Source organism: Schistocerca americana, chromosome 5 (genome assembly GCF_021461395.2).
Source record: "Schistocerca americana isolate TAMUIC-IGC-003095 chromosome 5, iqSchAmer2.1, whole genome shotgun sequence".
In the NCBI taxonomy this organism is placed as follows: domain Eukaryota; kingdom Metazoa; phylum Arthropoda; class Insecta; order Orthoptera; family Acrididae; genus Schistocerca; species Schistocerca americana.
Window position 1 is genome coordinate 96705672 of NC_060123.1, and position 21689 is coordinate 96727360.

The 21689-nt window shown below is 38.0% G+C and overlaps 1 protein-coding gene across 3 annotated transcripts in view; it reads left to right on the top strand.

The window, feature by feature from the left end:
• The window catches only part of LOC124615355 (CD109 antigen), an 840079-nt gene extending 834976 nt beyond the window's left edge, over window positions 1-5103 (top strand). For all 3 annotated transcript variants that reach the window (XM_047143167.1, XM_047143169.1, XM_047143168.1), the window contains 2 exons: window positions 3807-3912; window positions 4119-5103. In XM_047143167.1, coding sequence (XP_046999123.1) covers window positions 3807-3912; window positions 4119-4312 — 300 coding nt within the window. In that variant the 3' untranslated portion in view covers window positions 4313-5103. The remainder of the gene's footprint in view (window positions 1-3806; window positions 3913-4118) is intronic.
• The last annotated feature ends 16586 nt before the right edge of the window (window positions 5104-21689 follow it).

The window sequence follows — 21689 nt, forward strand, 5'->3', positions numbered from 1 at the left end:
TTAGCAGGTTGGGCATGAGTCGAAAGTTACATAGGAAGTCTGCACCGATTATACTGTAAGCTGAGAATCCATGTGGCAACATTAACTGTTTTCAGTGTAGTTAGGGATTGTTGAATTGTTGGCCACAGCAAGCACATATTGTGTTGTTACAGTTAGTGTGTTACTGGTCCTTTGTAGATAGACACTACAATTGCTCTGTCATGTCTTGTGGGGCAGCATTGTTTCTTTTTTTCTAGCTGTTACTTTGTAGTTGTTTTCAGTATGTTGCTAATTTGCATGTTGAGTGTTGTTACTTGTGCGGAAATTTCACCTTAGCTGTTTGCGATGGCGTCTGCATTTTTTGCTATGGCTTGCAACAGCAAGTCTGGTTGTGACGTGACAGCACGAAAGTTAGCTGGAATTTTGCAAAGTCATAGCACACACAAAGATTTATCAGGCAGAAGTTCAGGGCCCACTGATTAACGTAAGTACTTGACGACTTGTGATGGAGACTTGTCACCTGTCTTATTATCTGTGACAATTTCTTGTAATCGATGTTATGGCGACAATGTGTAATGCTGTATAAGAGCTTTCTTTATTGCAGTGTAAATTCAGTATTTCAGTGTTTCTCTGGTTTCTTATATCGCTTCTGGGTCCAGATGCGAAACCACTATATTAAAATTACCAGTGTTATGTGACACACTGCGGCGATGAAATACACATTCAGCCTGCATGAACTGGAGTTGTGGTTGTTTTGGTGAGAATGTGGGATGCTTAACGTCTCTGTTTTGATTGTATAGACACACATTGTGTGGTTTTTCATCTGTTGTTACATTTTGCAGCAAATTAATAGTTGTAGGAGGTGATCAACTGTGCTTAGCTGCATGTTACTTAGTATGTAAATAGTAGCATAGCAAGGGGCTCTCCTTAGTAATTTCCTGTTGTGACATTTGACATGTGACACTATTCAGACCTATTCTGGCAGCCTTGTTCAATGCTTGCAGGAGCAGTCTTAGGTGTCCACTTTAGGAGTATGAACCTACTCCACAAAAAAGTATCAGAAATGATTGTTAGGTACTGTGAATGACAGGAATTAACTACAGAACTCAGTTAAAAGTCTGATTGATATTATTTCTCTGTGAAGGTATATGTGTGCAGTTACAAAATTGCTGAAAACTATTTCCTTACAAATTTGCTCAGAAATATCTGCACAGTAGCCAATATACTTTTATTTTATTTATTTATTTTTGTATGCAGTTTGATTGACTGTTGTGTGGTATTGAATAAGTTGTTAACTAGATTTCTTTATAAAAATTGCGATAGCTCCTCTTTGGATGATTAATTCATAAGAATTGTTATGTAAATTTTAGTAATGACAGCTGACTATATACTCTATCCTGCATCAGAAATTGCCGTCTCACTAATTTTGCCATCAGTATGTTGAAATTTATTTACAGTAGTGTTAGCTGCCACCAAGTTCTCAGATCCTTCCACATTTGGTAGCTTCCAAAATAGACTATGTTTGAAATGATTCCATAACTGTACTTCATGATTTATTCTCATTTGATTTGTGCAGTTTCAGCCATCAGCCATTTTGAAATACACTAGATGTCAATTATGAATATGGAATCAACCATGATTGCAAATATTGCCAAATTTTAAATATATGAACTATTTTGCTCTCAAAAGTGCAGGCTCAGGTCATGGATTTATATACAAAACAGTGTAGGAAGGCCTGAACTGTACAATTGTACTGAGAATAAACCAAGAAGGTGAGAGTTGCAGGCAGTTATGAAGTTGTTTAAAAAGTTTCTTTCAACTGCAGACCTATGTTTGAAAAAATTTCAGGTGATCCTATTCACAATTAGTGTAATACCCACTGTTCTGCTATGGTGGGCACAAGTTCTTCATGCTCAAAAGTGAATGGTGAATTGGGCAGTGCAGGGGGGCATTTTTGTGTTTGTATCAAATGTGCTGCACACAGTAAACAGCCTGTTTATAGATGACGTTTTCTGTGGAAAACCGCATAATAAAAAACCAAGCTGTACTTACCAAAGTTACGAGTAGCAGCACACACTGGCGCTCGGAGGCAGCTCGAAGAGACCATCCACACTGAGGGTTGCCTCAGAAAGCCATAGGGCACACAATGTTCAGAAGTGCACAACAAGCCAAGATTTCTGTTGCAAAAATAGTTTTGGAAGGAACTGGTACTACTAACATATCATAATATGAAATAAACTGACTTCATGTTGTAACAGTATTATGAAAAGGATAGTTGCAACTCACCGTATACCGGAGATGCTGAGTCGCAGAGATGCACATCATAAAAACTATCAGAAAGTGAGCTTTCGGCCAGCAAGGCCTTTGTCGGAAAAAAGACTACATACACAGACACTCCCACACAAACTCAGTCTTGCCTCAGCAGCCAGATACTGTTGCCATATGTGTGCGAGTTGCAGTTGTGTGTGTGTGTGTGTGTGTGTGTGTGTGTGTGTGTGTGTGTGTGTGTGTGTGTGTGCGCGTGTGCGTGTGCGTGCGCGTGTGCGTGTGCGTGCGCGTGTGCGTGTGCGTGAGCGTGTGCGTGTGCGTGTGCGTGTGCGTGTGCGTGCGCGTGTGCGCGCGCGCGCGCGTGTGCGCGCGCGTGCGCGTGCGCGTGTGCGTGCGCGTGTGCGTGTGCGTGCGCGTGCGCGTGCGCGTGTGCGCGGGCGCTCGCGCGCGCACGCGCGCGCGCGCGTTTGTGTGCGTGCGTGTGTATTGTCTATTTCCGAAGAAGGCGTTGCTGGTCGAAAGCTCGCTTTCTGACAGCTTTTTGTTGTGCCTATCTGAGACTCAGCATCTCTGCTATGTGGTGAGTAGCAAACTATCCTTCTCATAGTACTGTTACATTCTACCCTGGATTTTCTGTTTTTTGATTTTGCCTGACTTCATTTTGATTACAAATACTTCCAGTAAGCAGAAGAAATGTGTCATGAAAACTGTAAAGATGATATCTGAGTGGAGGTGTGACGGTGCGTTGAATGTAAATCACAGGGAGCCACGGTTGCTGACCTTAATTATAAAGTTGTCTGTGACCTAGAAACACGTTGGCCGCATCTTGTGCCATTAATGTACTGATATGAGATGCTCTGATGCAGGACTCCTGATGTGTAGAAAGTATAAGAACAATACATTATTGATGACTTGACAGCTCTTTACTGTAGTTCCCAAGTGGTTGAGTAGTAAGATTATTAATATTGTACTTCGAAGGAAATATCACAAGAAATTATTGAAATAACTGTGAAGAAATTAATCATTAGATGTTTACTTTCTGTTTTCATGTGTGGAAAAGATTCCGAGTAATAATCAAATGGGGTAGTTGTATGGAATAACATAATCTTATTTAGAGAGATCAAAGTGGCTGTGAAATTGTCGGTAATTGAAACTAACTTATTTAAGTACAGTTTCAATACTAGTTTCTGACCCTAACGGAATATTATGTTATGATCAATGATTTCTACTAATTAGTTCTGGGATAACATACGTTTATTCCTTAGTTAGAAAACTATTAAACATTATGCTCATAATAGAATTAAAGTGTGACGTGAAAATGAAGTGTTCAGTTTTATCCAAACAAATTGAAAAATTGATATAAAAACCATACAAAAAGAGTACTGAGATGCTGCACAGATAATTTAAAGAAGGCTTTTCCTTTCCCATCTTTATGAATTTTGGTTTTACTGGTTGCATTTTTTATCTTCAATTGAAGTGTTAGGATATGTGTTTGGTAACTCTAATACTTTCTGTTTTGCCATTTAACTGTCTCTTCTCATATGAAATTTGTATTTCAGTTGGATCACACAGATACTTGCATCAATTTCACAATAGAGCGATGGTATCCGGTGGCAAATATGTCTCGTTACCTTCCGATAAGGGTTTACGACTATTATGCTCCAGGTAAGATCACCTCAGTTAAGCTTTTGAGTCTACCATAGGTGCAACAGTAGCTCTCAAGTCATTTATCATTCTACACTTCAACCATTCCAATCATTTTGTAAGATATGATAACTGTGTGAGAGATAAGATATGGTATTGGCTTCTTACAATAATGTTGGTAGTAAATACAAATGATGATGTAACACTCTGTACTTTTATTGTTGCAGAACGCTTCAATGAGACAGTATTTGACTCACTACAGACATATTTGCTAAACATTTGTGAAGTTTGTGGAAGCAGCCAGTGTCCTTACTGCCCTATCTACAATCTGGCGACAACTATATCAGTGTCATTTACGGTCCTCATTTTCACAAGCAGCATAATTCTACTGAGGCATGTGTATTCCTTTTCTCATCTGTAACAAAGAGACAGCCTGTAAAGGCAGAAAGAAACACAATTGGCAGGATGCAGAAACATTTGAAATTTGCATTTAGGAATTGTGAGGTGTCACAGTGCTACAGCAATGACAGTTTTTTTAAACAGATATCTTCCATTGGGTGTAGGAGCAGCAAGCTAAAGGAGAGAATTTTGTATTGGAGACCAAAGTTGTTGAACTGATGTATTTCTCAGGTGATGTACACATATAAGACTATGTGGTGATGGTAGCTTTGATGTAAAGAGCTATTATTAATTGTTTGGAGTCATGATTGGACATCAGGAGAATTTAAAAGTATTAGAAAGTTTCAGTGTAAGCAGCATATTGAATACACTTACCTGAAGCTTCATTTTTCTCATGAATGAACCACTGTAATGCCCAACGTGGATTTTATTTTCTCCTGTGATCCAGATTTGATTTATGATATTGTGGGTACAAATGGATGATAAAACCTTCTATAAACTTCTGTTATATGTAAAAATACATGGTTTGAACTTAAAATTGTAACACATTTAAGTTTCAAATTGTAATACATTTAACATGCTTCAAAATAGCTTTCATGATATGACTGGTGGATGTTTGTGATATAAATTGTGCTGATGGTGTGCACTGCACATTATTGAAGGGAGGGGGGGGGGGGGGGGGGGGAGTTATGAGTGTGAAGATGCGAGGTACAGTTTTTGTAACAAACTAACTGTATTTAACTGATGCTTCTTTGGTTTGAACAGTACACGCAAGAGTACACTGTGTTCGTGCTCTTTGCTCTCTTCACGTACACATTTAAGGTTCAGCACACTATTTAAAGGTCTCTCCAGTGACGTATGGAAATAAAGTCCAGAATACCTCTTTGATTCAGTTATGCAGTCATTTATTCATCTTACAAAGCTTTTTCAGCTATTTATCCATGTTTATACTACACTAATTGCATAACTTCTGTGAAGAAAATCTGTGTTGTCAGCAGAGTGAAACTATACTAAGTTGTATGTGACAGAGTTGTTTTATATCTCATAGTATATTACCAGTTGGCACATCAGTGGAAATTTTATTTTTTTGATAGAGAAATTTTGTGATTTCACATAGATGTCTCAAGCAACTAAGAAATGAAGACCACAGAAATATGAAATGTTAATCGCGGTTATCATATATCTTAGTGTCAGTGTTTCTGAGAATTATATGCTAAGACTTATTGGCATGTGCATTTGTATGCCATTTGTGTGTGTGCTTCTGTGGCTTCAGAAACTTGTAACAACTAAGTTTATTCTTTTTATTTGTAAACAACTACTTCACACTGAACATACAAATTTAGGTTGCTTAAGTAGGAGCTGCATTACATGTTTCAGTTTCGGAAAATAGACAGTACTGTGTCCACTGTAATATGTAGTGCACAGTTAACACAAACTTTTGACTGCCAGAAAAGACATGACATTTCATGCATGTGTTGACATGTAATAGAGAAGTGAGGGTTGGAAGAGGTGAGCTTAATGAGGACAGGCAGCCACTGACCTACAGATTGAAAATGGGCGGTTCATAGACACACATTAACATTTAATATTAGTTGACTTTCAAAATTTTGTTCTTATGTAAAAAATTATCCATATTTCATGCGTATGTAATAGTGTGCCTGCCCTAACTTTATTTAAATGGGTTTTCCATCATGGAATTTCAATTAATATCATAAAAGTGTGTAAGGAATAACCCTTACATTGTGCACATACAAAAATGAGAAGTTTAACTGAAAATGAGAAATTTAATTGTAAATGAGAAATTTAATTGAAAATTAGAAATTTTTGATATTAGAGAAAGTTATGTGACAAAAAGTCTAGGTGATAGAACATGTTTTGATACTTTTTTGCTTTTAATAGCATCACGTAATTGCAAAATCACTCCCCCCCCCCCCCCCCCAAAAAAAAAAAAATCTTCTCTCTCTCGGTCTCTATTTCACTGTCTTTCTGTCCTCTCTTGTGCCCATGCTTGCTACACACACACACACACACACACACACACACACACACACACACACACACACACACACATATTTTAGCACATCATTCGATATTTATTGGGAAAACATTATCTATTCCTTTAAAACAATTAACAGTGTAAAACAGATGCTTTAAAATAACTGAATGTGGTACAAGTCGGGAGGTAATGTAGGGACCAAATCAGAAGAAATTTCTCTTGCATTATTTAAATCAAATGTAAGGACTTGGTAGTTCCTCTTAACCTCTCGCTTTTAGAGCATATATAGCTCTAATTTAGTCTCTCACATACCGTCCATAACTCAATGACTGTGTCATTGATTTTTATTATTTTTAGTTTTTTTTGTTTATTATTGTAGAGTAGGAAATTTTAAAAAAAATCTTCCAGATTTTATGAATGTTTACATGTGAATGGAATTATACAATTGTATAAAGCCAATATGTGAAGATAAAAGAGATGAGTTAAAAGTTTGTATTGTAAATATTTCATTAGTGTATTAAAATTCATGTAAATTCAAGAAGCTAAATATAACTCTGTGATTCTTTGAATTTTGCTCAGAATGTTGTTGACAAGGGTGAAAAAAACGCACTAATAGAACCTTTATTTAAACGTGTGGATTTTGTAGCGTGATTTTTTTTTTTTCTTCATGTCAGCAGTGTTCTCTTCAGAAAATGTAACTTATATGGTATTATGTGTTGAAATGAGAATAAATATTTTTTGTAATAACTAATAAAGTATTAACATTTCTTATCATGTGCCAGAGTACTCACTGCGTTTACCCTAAGCAACTGGTTTACAAAACTGTGTGCTGGACCAGTCCTGTTCCATTTGTGCCATCCAAGCATTCTTCACAGTCAACTGTCTATTTCTTGTCAATTTGTTGTATGCTCTTAACATTGTGTAAAGGAATGAAACTATGATTGATTTTGACTGATAGTTTTTCAGTTGTATTTTATTAATGGAACGTTTTTGTGTTTTGACCGTCAAATTTTCTCTTTTTTTGTCTTGCTGCATCTCCATTGCGTTGGGTTGTGGGTATGTCCTCCACTGTACCCAAATATTTATCCTAGACTGCTTTCCCTTCTTTTGAATTACAAAGTCCTTTCAGTCAATGCACTGTTAGTTGCTTGACTACAGACACCATCTTTTATGTACTTCTCACCCCGCCCACCCCCCCTTATGAAGGAAAAATTGTGGAATTGTAATGGGCACAAATCTGGATACCCTCACTTTGCTTCAATAATGATCAGTTTCATCATGACATGTTGTTTAGCCTTCAGCTTGTATTTAGGTCAGTGCAACTACAGGGTGCAGAAAAAATACCGCATTTGGCGGCCGGCATGCAGTTCCTCATCCTAATTAAAAACAAAAGTTTATCTAGCAAAACCTAGTCTCACCAATTGATTTCTTTGCGTATTTTTTCAGAAAACACGAAAAGATCGTAACTTCGCGAAGACGCGCTTAGGCTTAAATTTTGTAAACGTGTTTGTTTCTTGTTTCACGGTAATTTAACTAGTTTCTCGGTAACAAATAAGTAAACTACCGTAAATAGCGTATAACTTCATTGTTGTAATACAGATTTCAGAAAAACAGCGTAACTTTATACCAGAAACTTGCCTATATACATTTGTTTATAGGCCTAATTCTCGTAACGTTTTTGGAGAATCAAAGTTAAAGTATCTCGTTTAATTGTCCTTTTTTTCATTCCATCGAGTGAAATATATAATAAATAGCGTATACCTTCATTGTTTTAATACAGATCTCAGAAAAACAGCAGAATTTTAAATCAGAAACTTGCTTATATACATTTGTGAATAGGCTTAATTCTTGTAACGTCTTTTTTGATTTTCGGTAATTTAATTGATTTATTCTAGCTAAAGTATTATTTTTGCCATGAGTGAGAAGTGCCTGACTTGCCGTAGAATTGTTAGTTCCGGGGTTTGGTGTGATGAATGTAGTAGTTTTTTTCACTGGGGGGACTGCAGTGGCGTGGGTGTTGGGAAAGTGGATCAGGCTCATCAGTGGTTATGTAGGAATTGCAGCAGAGGTAGGAAGATAGTGGAACAGGAGGGGAAAATTGCTGCCCTTCAGGCTGAGCTAGATCAGGCTAGGGAAGATTTGGACAGGTTAAGGAGGGAGAAGGGCAAAGAGAGGTGGGAAGTGGCAACAGGTAGCAGAAGGAACAGGCCTAGAACTAAGTCTGACAGTTTTGTGGTGAATGTCAAAAATAAGTTTGACCTGTTGCTTCAGTTAGAAACTGATGAGCCTCAAGCAGAGGTAGGTGTAGACAGGACACAACAAACTTTCAATAGGAAATTGAAAAAGAATGTAGGAAAGTCATTGAAAAGGAAGAAAGTTTTGTTGTTAGGCAGTTCTCATGCCAGAGGTGTAGGCCAACTTCTGCAGGAGGAATTAGGACCAGAATACCAGGTCACAAATTTTTTCAAACCAAGTGCTAGTCTGGATCAGGTGACAGAGGATTTAGGTTCACTCTGTAAAGGATTTACCAGGGAAGACACCGTGGTTATTGTGGGAGGGCCAGGGAGCAGCATCGACAGAGATCCTGGGTACAGTATAGAGTGTGACCTAGTAAAGATTGCGTCGGCATCGAGACACACCAATGTTGAATTTGTATATGTCCTGAGACGCCATGACCGGCCTCATTTGAACTCTTCTGTTGGGAGAGTTAATTTGGAGTTGGAACGGCTGCTTGGGGCGGGTGCGGGGGCTCATATTGGTGTGGTTCCTGTTGATTATCTCAGTAGGTGGGACTATACCAGGCACGGCCTACATCTCAACAGGAAAGGGAAGGGGAAACTGGCTGGGGTAATAGCAGGAAATTTAAGGGGGGGAGGCACTGCCATGAATGGTAAAATACCAGTGGTTACAGGTGTTGGAGCAGCACCTTTTTTAGGATAGGTAAGACAGAAAGATGTCAAGTTCTACGAGAGGTCAGGATTGAAACAAATCTTCAGTTTAGGAAAGAAATTAAACAGCACAATTCTAGCACATTTGATCACCAATCACAGCTATCAATTATAAATTTTCACCCATCACCAGAAATTTTATCTCCACCAAGTTGTATCTCAGTCCTAGGTAATTGCATTGATGAATTAAAGTCACCCAACCCAGTTGACATAATCTGCCTCTCTGAACACCATGTGACCACTGGTATAGGAACTAGGCCTAAGCACAATGAGAAACTCAGACAGGAGCGTACTGCAAATGTTAGAATAAGGAAAGGTTCTCATAAAAGTATAATTAAAAATAATGTAAGTATATTTCATCAAAATATTGGGAGTTTAAAGAATGAAGTAGATGAGCTTCTGGTTTGTTTAGAAGATTTAGAAGCTGAGAATGAAATAGATATACTATGCCTGTCTGAGCATCACATTGTTACTGATATGGATAAGGTAAATGTAAGTGGATATAAGCTCTCTGCACATGTAATGAGAGAAAGTATGGAGAAAGGAGGAGTTGCCATATATGTCAAAAGTTATCATTGTGCAAAAAGTATAGAAACAAAAAAGTTTTGTGTAGAGAAACATGTAGAAGCATGTGCCTGTGAGCTTAAATTAAATAAAGGCACATTTATAATTGTAACTGTATATAGGTCCCCATCAGGAAATTTTCATCTATTTCTGAAAAATTTGGACTCCTTGTTGTGCTATCTGTCAGACAGGGGGAAGCATATTATTATTTGTGGGGACTTCAATGTAGATTCTCTGAAAGAGGGTAATAGGAAAAATGACCTTGAAGTATTACTCGGTTCTTTCAATTTGACACCCGTTATTGATTTTCCTACTCGGGTGGTAAAGGATAGCAGCTCACTGATAGATAACTTCTTTATAGACCAAGATAAGTTTAACCAGATAAATGCTCAGCCTGTTGAGAATGGTCTTTCTGATCATGGTGCACAGCTAGTTACAATATATGACATAGCTCCATTCAGCTATACTAAACAGTCCTCCAAAGTAGTACGTTCAGTCAACGATTTAACAATTGCAAATTTCAGGGAAAGCCTACAGCAGTTAGACTGGGATGAGGTGTACTGTGAACCTGATGCCAATTTAAAATATAATTTATTTCATGACATTTTTGTAAATGCATTTGAAAACTGCTTCCCCAAGAAAATAGTTAAATATACTCATAAGAAACCTTGTAACAAACCATGGCTTACTAAGAGTATAAAAATATCTTGTAACCGGAAAAGGGAAATGTATCTGACAGCAAGAAAGAGTAGTGACCCAGAAACTATCAAAAATTATAAAAACTACTGTGTTATATTAAGAAAAGTTATTAAAAAAATCCAGGAGTATGTGTATCATGTCTGAAATCAGCAACTCTGATAATAAATTAAAACAATTTGGAATATTATTAAAAGAGAAACAGGTCAACCAAGAGCAGAGGAAGACAGTATTACCATCAAATTGAATGAAAACTTTACGAACAAAAAGTCAGAAGTTGAAAATATTTTTAATAATCATTTTCTAAATGTTGTGGATATAGTAGGATCCAGGTGTTCATTAGAAGATGATAGGCTGTTAATGGAAGAGGCCATACCTATGCAATTTGATACAACTGAAATCTCACCCACTTCTCCCTCTGAAATTAGGAAAATAATAAACTTGCTTAAAAGCAAAAACTCACATGGAATTGATGGCATTTCCAGCAAAATACTAAAAGCTTGTTCTCAACAGATAAGTAAGATTCTCAGCCACCTGTGTAATAGCTCTCTGGAACAGGGCATTTTCCCTGATAGACTGAAATATGCTATTGTTATACCTTTGCATAAAAAGGGGGATAGATCTGATGTCAACAATTACCGTCCAATCTCCCTTCTAACAGCTTTATCCAAAATTTTTGAGAAAGTAATGTATTCAAGAGTAGCTTCACATATCTGTAAAAATGAAGTACTAACAAAATGTCAGTTTGGTTTCCAGAAAGGTTTTTCAACAGAAAATGCCATATATGCTTTCACCAGTCAGATTTTGAATGATCTGAATAACCGAACACCTCCCATTGGGATTTTTTGTGATCTCTCAAAGGCTTTTGATTGTGTAAATCATGAAATTCTGCTAGACAAGCTCAAGTATTGTGGCATGAGTGGGACAGTGCACAAATGATTTAATTCGTACCTAACTGGAAGAGTGCAGAAAGTTGAAATAAGTAGTTCTCGTAACATGCAAAGATCAGCACATTCCTCAAACTGGGGAACTATCAAGCATGGGGTTCCACAAGGGTCAGTCTTGGGTCCTTTGTTGTTCTTATTATATATTAATGACTTGCAATTCTATATTCATGAAGAGGCAAAGTTTGTTCTCTTTGCTGATGATACAAGTATAGTAATCACACCTGACAAACAAGAATTAACTGATGAAATTATCGATACTGTCTTTCAGAAAATTACTAAGTGGTTCCTTGTAAACGGACTCTCACTGAATTTTGATAAGACACAGTACATACAGTTCCGTACAGGGAATGGTATGACGCCATTAATAAATATAGACCTTAATCAGAAGCATATAGCTAAGGTAGAATATTCCAAATTTTTAGGTGTGTCCATTGATGAGAGATTAAATTGGAATAAACACATTGATGATCTGCTGAAACGTTTGAGTTCAGCTACTTATGCAATAAGGGTCATTTGCAAATTTTGGTGATAAACATCTTAGTAAATTAGCTTACTACGCCTATTTTCACTCATTGCTTTCATATGGCATCATATTTTGGGGGAATTCATCACTGAGGAATAAAGTATTTATTGCACAAAAGCGTGTAATCAGAATAATAGCTGGAGTCCACCCAAGATCATCCTACAGACATTTATTTGAGGATCTAGGGATATTCACAGTAGCTTCTCAGTATATATACTCTCTTATGAAATTTGTTATTAACAACCAAACCCAATTCAAAAGTAATAGCAGTGTGCATAACTACAATACTAGGAGAAAGGATGATCTTCACTATTCAAGATTAAATCTAACTTTGGCACAGAAAGGGGTGAATTATACTGGCACTAAAGTCTTTGGTCACTTACCAAATAGTATCAAAAGTCTGACAGATAACCAACAAGTATTTAAGAAGAAATTAAAAGAATTTCTGAATGACAACTCCTTCTACTCCATAGAGGAATTTTTAGATATAAATTAAAAAAAAAAAAATATTTAAAAAATAAAAAAAAATAAAAATAAAAAAAAATAAAAATAAAAAAGAAAAACAAAAAACACAAAAAAATAAAGTTGTTATATTAACTTAAGTATGTTGTTAAATTAACCTAATTATGTCATGTATTAGAAAATTCGACTCGTTCCACATCATTACGAAATATCGTATTCATGATCCATGGAACTAGTATTAATCTAATCTAATCTTTAATAGAAATGCGATTTAATAAAAGATGTTCTGGCAATGCTGTAACTGCATGCATCATGATCAAGAACAAGTAGCATGAACTCTACATTGTACCAGAGCTGTCCCATCAATCTCAGTGAGATGAGGCAATACTGTGGGGAATGGATGCACAGACTCGCCGATGTTCAACTCGCATGCGTGGCAATCATCATCATCATCCCACCTCTCCCCAGTTAAAGCATCAAATTGTATCCAACAGTGGAAAATCCAGGATGGAATGTAAAAATACCAGAGAAGGAAGGTTGCTACATACCATATAGCAGAGTTGCTGAGTCGCGATAGGCACAGCAAAAAGATTCACACAATTATAGCTTTCGGCCATTAAGGCCTTTGTCAGCAGTACACACACATACACACACGCACATTTTGTGTGTGTGTGTGTGTGTGTGTGTGTGTGTGTGTGTGTGTGTACTGCTGACAAAGGCCTTAATGGCCAAAAGCTATAATTGTGTGAATCTTTTTGTTGTGCCTATCGCGAATCAGCAACTCTGCTATATGGTGAGTACCAACTTTCCTTCTCTGGTATTGTCAAATTGTATCCAATTTACACCTCCACAATGCAGTATATTCTGCATTTCTTTCTGTTACTGTTACCTTTATTTAAACATTAAGAGATAACAAGAAATTCTCACAGATGAAAATAACCACCTTGTTTCATCCGTGAACCAAAAAAAGCCAATAGCAGATGATAGTGGATAGAGTAACATTATCTGTAGCCAATGAGGTATGAAAAACGCAACGGGTATTCTACACTAGATTGCACATGATGCTATACATAATTATTCCATGCTGTATGTTTGATGTCCAGGCTTATCTTCTTAGAGCTGGCATGTAGACTTATAAGCAACATTCACATTAGAGAAGATGTTCAAAGTTACCACCTCAGATTCGGAAACACTTTGTCACCCTCTGTATTGTACTTTGCTGGACCCTAGGCAGCCCAATTGCCCCCACCATTGCCAAAGCAACATGTACGCAAGCGTTTAGGCCCTGCACATCCACAGGTGGAGTAGTATATACATGTTCCTTTAAGTGTCCCCACAAATAAAACACTAGTGGATTAAGGTCTGTGGTATGTGGAGGCCAGAACATTGGACCTCTAGACCAATCCATTTCCCTGAAAATGCTTCATTTAAATAGGTACACACATGCATTCCCAGGTGTGTTGGTTCAGTATCGTGCTGACACTATAGCTGCCACCAAATGACAAGTTTTCTAATACGTCAAGCGAAGTATTGTAAATAAATGTACGATACGGGGTCTGGCAATAGCCATGATTCCAAAAGCACTCCTCTCACAGGTTTATGCCAAAGCTTGCCGGAAAGCCACATTCGTGAGTGATGTGTGGTTTGTGTTCTGACCAATAATAGCCGTTGTAGAGGTTTAAAATACGTTCCCGAAGGAAGCTACAGTCATCAGTCCATATCATATTATTTATAAAATGTTTGTTTTCTTCCACTTAGTGCTAAGGCCGTTCACAAAACTGTAATCATTGACTGCAGCCTTTTGGCCAATGGTGTTGAGTTAATGTGTAATTATAGGGATGAAATTCTTCATCGCCCAATACTTCAATGGCCAGTCTTTGAGATTGATTGATTGATTGATTGATTTCTTTATTAATTCATGTAACAATTTACATTGTGTGGATTTCGTCAGCAGAATCATATACAATACAATATACCTACAATTATACACATAAAATTAGTATTTACACACATTTTTGAGGTATCTTAAATTAGTTTCATATCCTTATGTAATTTGTAATTTTCTTATAGTACTGTACAATTTTGGATTTCAGATTGTAATTATTTCCTCATGTATTACAATGCAGGCTACTTTAATTACACTACATGCTTTAATTCAGATAGTCCATTACTGCGTAATAACTTTTATTTAATAAAATTTTTTTTAGTTTTGTTTTGAACTGTCCAATTGTGTCAATATCTTTAATTTTTTGGGGTAATTTATTATATAATTTAACGGCATTGTACAACAAGCTCTGCTGAGTTTTAACTTTATTTTTCCTCTCTAGATGCAGATTGTATTGCCAGCTTTTGGAAATGCTCAAGGCAGTGAGCCCTACTGCCACTCTTGGTTATTATACGAATTGCTCTTTTCTGTAATTTGAAAACTATTTGAATATTTTTGCTGTTGACTCCCCAAAATATTATTCCATAGGTAATAACAGAGTGGATGTAAGAAAAATATACAGATCTGACACATGTAGTATCACACACTGCAGTCAGAATTCTAAGAGCATAGCATGCTGTAGCGATTCTGTTACTAAGTATTTTAATACGTTCTTCCCACTTTAACTGACTGTCAACATGCATACCAAGAAATTTTGTGTAGTCTACACATTCTATAGTTTCATCGTTTAACTTAAAGTTGTTATAGTGTGGTTTTTTGCAGACATAGAAGTTAACAGCATTTGTTTTTTTAAGATTTAGTGTTAGTTTATTATTGGATGCCCACTCACGTACACTGTTAAGTGTTTGTTCGGCTTTTTCTTTTAGTGCATCTGGTGATTTGTCACTGATTAGAACATTTGAGTCATCTGCAAACAATATTGTTTGTCCATGCTTGATGCTCTGTGGGAAGTCATTTATGTAAATGAGGAATAGTATTGGGGCAAGGACTCTACCCTGTGGGACACGTATATTTACATAATTTGGGTCTGAAGTATACTTTACAATATAGTTTGAGCAACATGAAATATGAGAGATTTCAGTTATCTGTCTTCTATTTTTAAATATGACTGGAACCACTTTTTCACAAGTCCCCTTATTCCCAGTTCATCTAACTTATTTAACAATATGTTGTGGTCTACTATATCAAACGCTTTAGTTAGATCAAGAAATATACCTGTTGTGTAGTTCCCTTTATCTAATGCTTCTAGGATGTGTTTTGTGAGGTGTGCTGTTGCTGATTCTGCACTTTTCCCTGATCGATATCCAAACTGGTCAACAGACAGTAAGTTGTATTTATTTAAATAATTCATTAGCCTATCTTTCATAATAGTTTCTAATATTTTTGCAAAGCATGATAGTAGAGAAATTGGCCTATAATTTTCAATTTTTCCTGCATCACTTTTTTTGAAGAGAGGTAGTAATTTCGCATATTTTAAATAGTCTGGAAAGTAGCCCTGCTTGAAAGATTGATTTATAATATCAACTAAAGGTGGAAGTAGGCTCTTGATACCGTCCTTAATTATAAAAATGGGGACTTCATCCAGACCAGCTGAGTTTTTGTTTTTCAGTTTGCTGACTGCTTTATAGACTTCTTCCTGTGTTGTAGGGAATAACACCATTGAGTGTGATACACCATTATTTGGCTTTTTGACCTGAGGGGCTGTTAGAAAATTTTCCTGTAATTTTATTCCTATGCTACTAAAATAATCATTTATATAGTTTGCCAAATATATTGGGTCTTTTGTTAGAGTCCCTTCTTCTTTGATTTTCAAGTTTGACAGATTCATTTTCCTGGTACCAGTTTCCTGCTTCACAATCTTCATACTGCCTTATTTTTGTTTTCAACAGAGAGCACCAGTTTGGAGTTATGAGCTCTTTGCTGCAAGCAATATTTTCCTATAGGTTTTCCTATATCTTTTATAAAAGAGTGAGAAAGCAGGATTAGTTTGGCTGTGTTTAATGGAGATCAGGTACTTTAGTGTTTCAGACGATTTTTTGATTCCTTTTGTGATCCACTTGCTTTTTCCTGCTGTTGATAAATGACATAATCATCATCATCATCATCATCTTGGACAGTTTCCAGCCACTGGCTGGGTCTGTCGGGAACACAAGCCTCTCCATCATGTTCTGTCTTTCCACCATTCCCCCTCTTCCACCTTCGTCCAGTTCTCTCCTCTTCTCGTCACACATTCCTTCACTCCCTTCACCCATCTATCTCTTGGTCTTCCCCTGGGCCTCTTCCCCTCCAGTTGCAGATCAAACATCCTCTTTGGAATTCTTCCCTCATCCATTCTCTTCATGTGTCCATACCACTGCAGTCTTGATTTTTCTATCCTGTCCTGTACTGGTTCCTCCTTTAGTCTTTCCCTCACATACACATTTCGCAATCTGTCTCGTCTTGTTACACTCAACCTGCTCCTCTGGAACTTCATTTCACTAGCTTGTATTCCACTTTTGTCGCTTTTGTGCATTACCCATGTCTCACTTCCTTATGCCAATATGGGGACAAAGTAGGTTCGGTATATAATTCCCTTGGATTTCTGTGGCACCTCCTTGCTCCAAATAAGCCCCCTAATGCATTTGAAGAACTGCCCTGCTTTTCTGCACTTTTCTTTTATTTCCATTGCGTTTCCCCCCTTTCTTCCAATCATGCTTCCCAGGTACTAGAAGTTCTCTACCACTTGTAGTTTTTCCCCTCCACAAGTTATATCCACATTTGGCCTATTCTTCTTCCTTGTTGTGACAATTATTTCACTTTTCTTTGCAGAGAAATGCATTCCATGTTGTGCTGTCGTTGCCTCCCATACATCTAACTGCTCTTGCACCTCCTTCTCGCAATTTCCCCATAACATCGGGTCATCGGCAAAAAGCACTGCTTTCATTTTATGATCTCCAATTGCATCTGATACTTGCTGTAGGATTTCATCCATAACAATAATAAACAATAAAGGCGAAAGTGCACTTCCCTGTCGCAGCCCATTTTCCAGCTTGAACCATGCAGTACGTTCCCTCCCCACTTTCACACAACTCTCACTTCCCTCATACATTTTTCTGACTTTTCGTGTTATCTCTTCATCTATCCCTTTTGCGTTCAGCACATCCCAGAGCTTGTCCCTATAGATACTGTCATACGCCTTCTCAATATCTAAAAAGACCATGATTAAGTCCTTCTCGTACTCATAGTGCCTTTCCTGCAGTTGCCTTACCGCAAATATGAGGTCCGTTGTTGATCTTCCCAGTCTGAAACCATACTGCTCCTCTTGCAGTCTTCTTTCAATACTGCTTCTTATTCTCTTCTCCAGGATCTTTTCATAGATTTTTCCACAGTGGCATAGCAGGGTGATTCCTCTGTAGTTCTCACATCTCCTTTTATCCCCTTTCTTGAAGATCGGGACTATAATTCCTTTCTTCCAATCCTCAGGAATTCTGTTCTCCTTCCACACCACCCTGAGCACTCTGTATAGCCACTGGGTTCCTACTTCTCCTGCTGCTCGTATCATATCCACTGTTACTTTGTCCCAACCTGGTGCCTTGCCCCATTTCATCCTCTTTATGGCTTCTTCCACTTCATTCCAAGTTAGATCATCAATTTCCCCACTATTATAATCGTCTGCTGCCTTAGGCTCTCCATCGCTGTTAGTTACCTGCTTGACGGCATTCAACAGATCTTCAAAGTACTCCTTCCAAATCTTTTTGAGCTCATGCATTTCCTCCACAACTCTTCCATTATTATCCATGATCCTCAGGCACTCGCTTCTGTCGTTCCTCTTATTTCTTACCATGGTGTAAAGTACTTTTTTGTTCCCTTCATTGTCCTCTTCTAACATTCTTGTCCATTTTTCCATCCACTTCTTCTTCTCCGCCCTTACTATGGTCTGTGCCGCTTTCTTGCTTCCCTTATATTTTACCCTAGCTTCCTCTGTTCGGGTCTGGAACCATTCTCTGAAGGCTTTGTTCTTTCGAAGTACTGCCTCTTTACATATGTTGTTCCACCATGGGGTTTCCTTACTTCTCCTCTTTGTGCTAGTTCTTCCACACACAGTCTCAGCTGCCTCAACTAGAGCCCTCTTAAAATCTCCCCATTCTTCTTCCACTGTTCTCTGATCTTCCTTTGGCAGCTTCTTCCTGATCAGTGTCTGGTACTGGGTCCTCCGTTCATCCTCTTTCAGCATCCATGTCTTCAACCTTTTCTCCTGTATATCTGTTGCCCTCCTATCTTTATTTCTCTCTCAGGGTGGCTACCAACAGCAGATGGTCACTGTCACTGTCTAAGGCCTCAGATGGAATGACCTTAACATCTGTGAGGCTGCTCATCATCTGCCTATCCACTAGTACATAGTCTACTACTGAAGTTTGGGACCAGTCTCCACTGTACCAAGTTATTTTGTGGCTACTTCTCTTCTTGTACCAGGAATTTGTGATTGCCAGCCCATTCCTCTTGCAGAATTCCAGCAACAATTTTCCTTCTCTATTTCGGTTCCCCCAGCCCTCTGGTCCCATTATCTCCTCGAATCCTTTCCTGTCTGTGCCAACATGTGCATTGAGGTCCCCTATTATAATCTGATTACCTCCATTTAGCTGCTTTTGCATGTCATCTTCAAATTCCTCCTCCTCCTTTTTTGTACACCCCACCTGTGGGGCATATGCTTGGATGATTTCAATGCTTTTTCCTTTCACTTGTACTCTGGCTTTTATCATTCGATCATTGATACCTTCCACCTCCTCCTGCAGACCCTCTCTGACCACTATTGCCACTCCATTTCTTCCCCTCTCATTCCCTATCCAGTACAGTTTACATCCTTTACTTAGTGGTTTTTCACCAACTCCTCTCCACCTAGTCTCAGCAAGTCCCAAGATGTCCAATTTCCTCCTTTCCATCATTTCTACAATTTCTTCTAACTTCCCAGTTAGAGTCCTTACGTTTAAGGTGCCCAGTCGTAAACCATCTCGTAATCCTTTTCCATTGCTTGGTCGGTTTCCTTTAAATCCGTTCCGTGATCCGAGGCATGTTCCCTTTTTGAAAGCAGTTGATTTATCCACTACTGGCTTGCTAGGCCTATCGCAGCTTCACCAGAGCCCCGTTAGCCGTCACGTTTCAGGGTTCCCATAGGGCCTTCCCAGCTACCGTAGCGGTCCTGGGGCACACGAAGTCCCCGCTGTACATCGCCCCTATAGGCAATCCCCTACTTTGTGCCGTTGCCCATCTCCCACGACTTGGACGAGGGGTTGGACTTATGGGAGACGATAAATGACATAATACTTTAGGAAATGTTTCTTCAAAATTTAATTTGAACAATGTCATGAAATTTTTGAATTTTTCATTTGCATCTACCTATGAGTATACTGAGTCCCATGTTTGTTCTGCTATCTGTTTGGCAAACTCATGTCTATTTTGTTTAGAAAAAATTCATCTGTAAATATGCATTGTCTTTGTTTCTTCTGGAGCCACTTTTATGTTAATGATTTGACCTGAGGGATCAGATAATCCTAGCTCTGCTACCACTACCTCACAGTTTTCTTTGCCTAAATCTGTTAATACCTGATCAACAGCTGTCTTTGAGTATTTTGTTATTCTGGTTGCACTGTTAACCATTGGAACTTGATTGAAACTTTGAGCAAGACTTTGTAGTGAGTCCCATGTAGAATCAGGATTCAGTTTATCCACATTTAGGTCTCCACATATGAGAATGTGGTTCTTTGGAGTGGATATCTTGTCAAGAACATGATTAAGTTTGGAGAAAAAGATGTCGAAGTCTCCACTAGGAGATCTGTATATACATAAGATAATCAAATTCCTACACCTGTATTGGTCCCTGATTTCAACTGCCGCCAATTCAAAATGCTGCTCTTCACTGATTACACATAAATCGCTTCTGGTCTTATACTGATAATTTTGTTTTACATAAATGCAACACCCTCCACACTTCATAGAAGTCCTACAGTATGCACACGCTAAGTTATAAGACTGCAGGACTAATTGATTAATTTCAGCCTCATTGCACCAATGCTCAGTGAGCCAAACAACTGAGCACTCTGTAGACTCCAGCTCCACTTCTAGCTGTTAGGTCTTATTTGCTAGGGAACATATATTTTGGTGAACAACTGTTAAGTAAATTTTTCCAACACTATTTGCATTCCCACTTTTTTTCATTTTAATGTCGTTCTGTTTTGGTTCAACTGCTCCCTTATTACAATTACACTCACGTTTTTTGTTCGCATATGGTATTCTTGGATAGTCACCCCCTGCCGACCGTATTAGTTTCCCTTATTTTTTATAATTTTACATAAGTCCAGGAGCATTTTACTGAAAGTGCCTTGCAATATCACAAGTACTTCCCGAGGTGACTGGTAAATGGATTCAAGAATCATGCCCTCTGTTTGTGGAATACATCTACCGTATTTACTCGAATGTAAGCCACACTCGAATCTAAGCTGCACCTGAAAAATGAGACTCAAAATCAAGGAAAACAAAATGTTCCCGAATCTAAGCCGCACCTGAAATTTGAGACTCGAAATTCAAGGGGAGAGAGAAGTTTTAGACTGCACCTCCAAATTGGAACGAAGTTGGTCCATTGTAACATGAGACACAATTTAGGTCAAATGGATGAAGATACAGCTACAGTAGTTTGGTTCGAGTTGTAAGCTTAAGAGCTAAGCTTTACCAAGTAGCCATTGCTGTTTGTCAGGCGCTCCGTCCGTATTTATACGGGTACCCTTCCTTTTTCACATGCTTCGTCTGGTTTGAATCGATTGCTTATTTTGCTTTGATCTGATAAGTGCCGTTCTCTTTGTTATAGGTCTTTACGTCACTCTAAGCTGAAAATGCTTTATTGTACTGTGTCATGCATTGCTTGTCTAATTCTGATAATGAGTGTTTACGACCTGTCACCACTCGCAGCATGGCTGCTTTTGTGCGTGCTACCACTGCTTACAATAATAAAAAGAGATGAGTTGTGTCATAAGCGAAACAATGGCAAGAGACTGTTATTTGTTGTTACGACTGCTGTTTGTTCTTACTTGCACTGCTGCTTTCTTTGATAATGATCAACAAGAACCAAATAATAGACTGCGTATGATAGATGTTCTGAAAGAGAGTTTAGCGAAAATTTTTCTCCGTTTGAAAATCTTTGCAGACGCCTCTTTAGTGCATTACATTCTGCACAGAAATTAGAGTCATATTAGATTTAAAAATCTAGTCAGTTGCGGTGCTTCATTTCTGACTGTATCAATATTCAGCACAAGAATAATATGAATATAAACATGACATGATATGTATA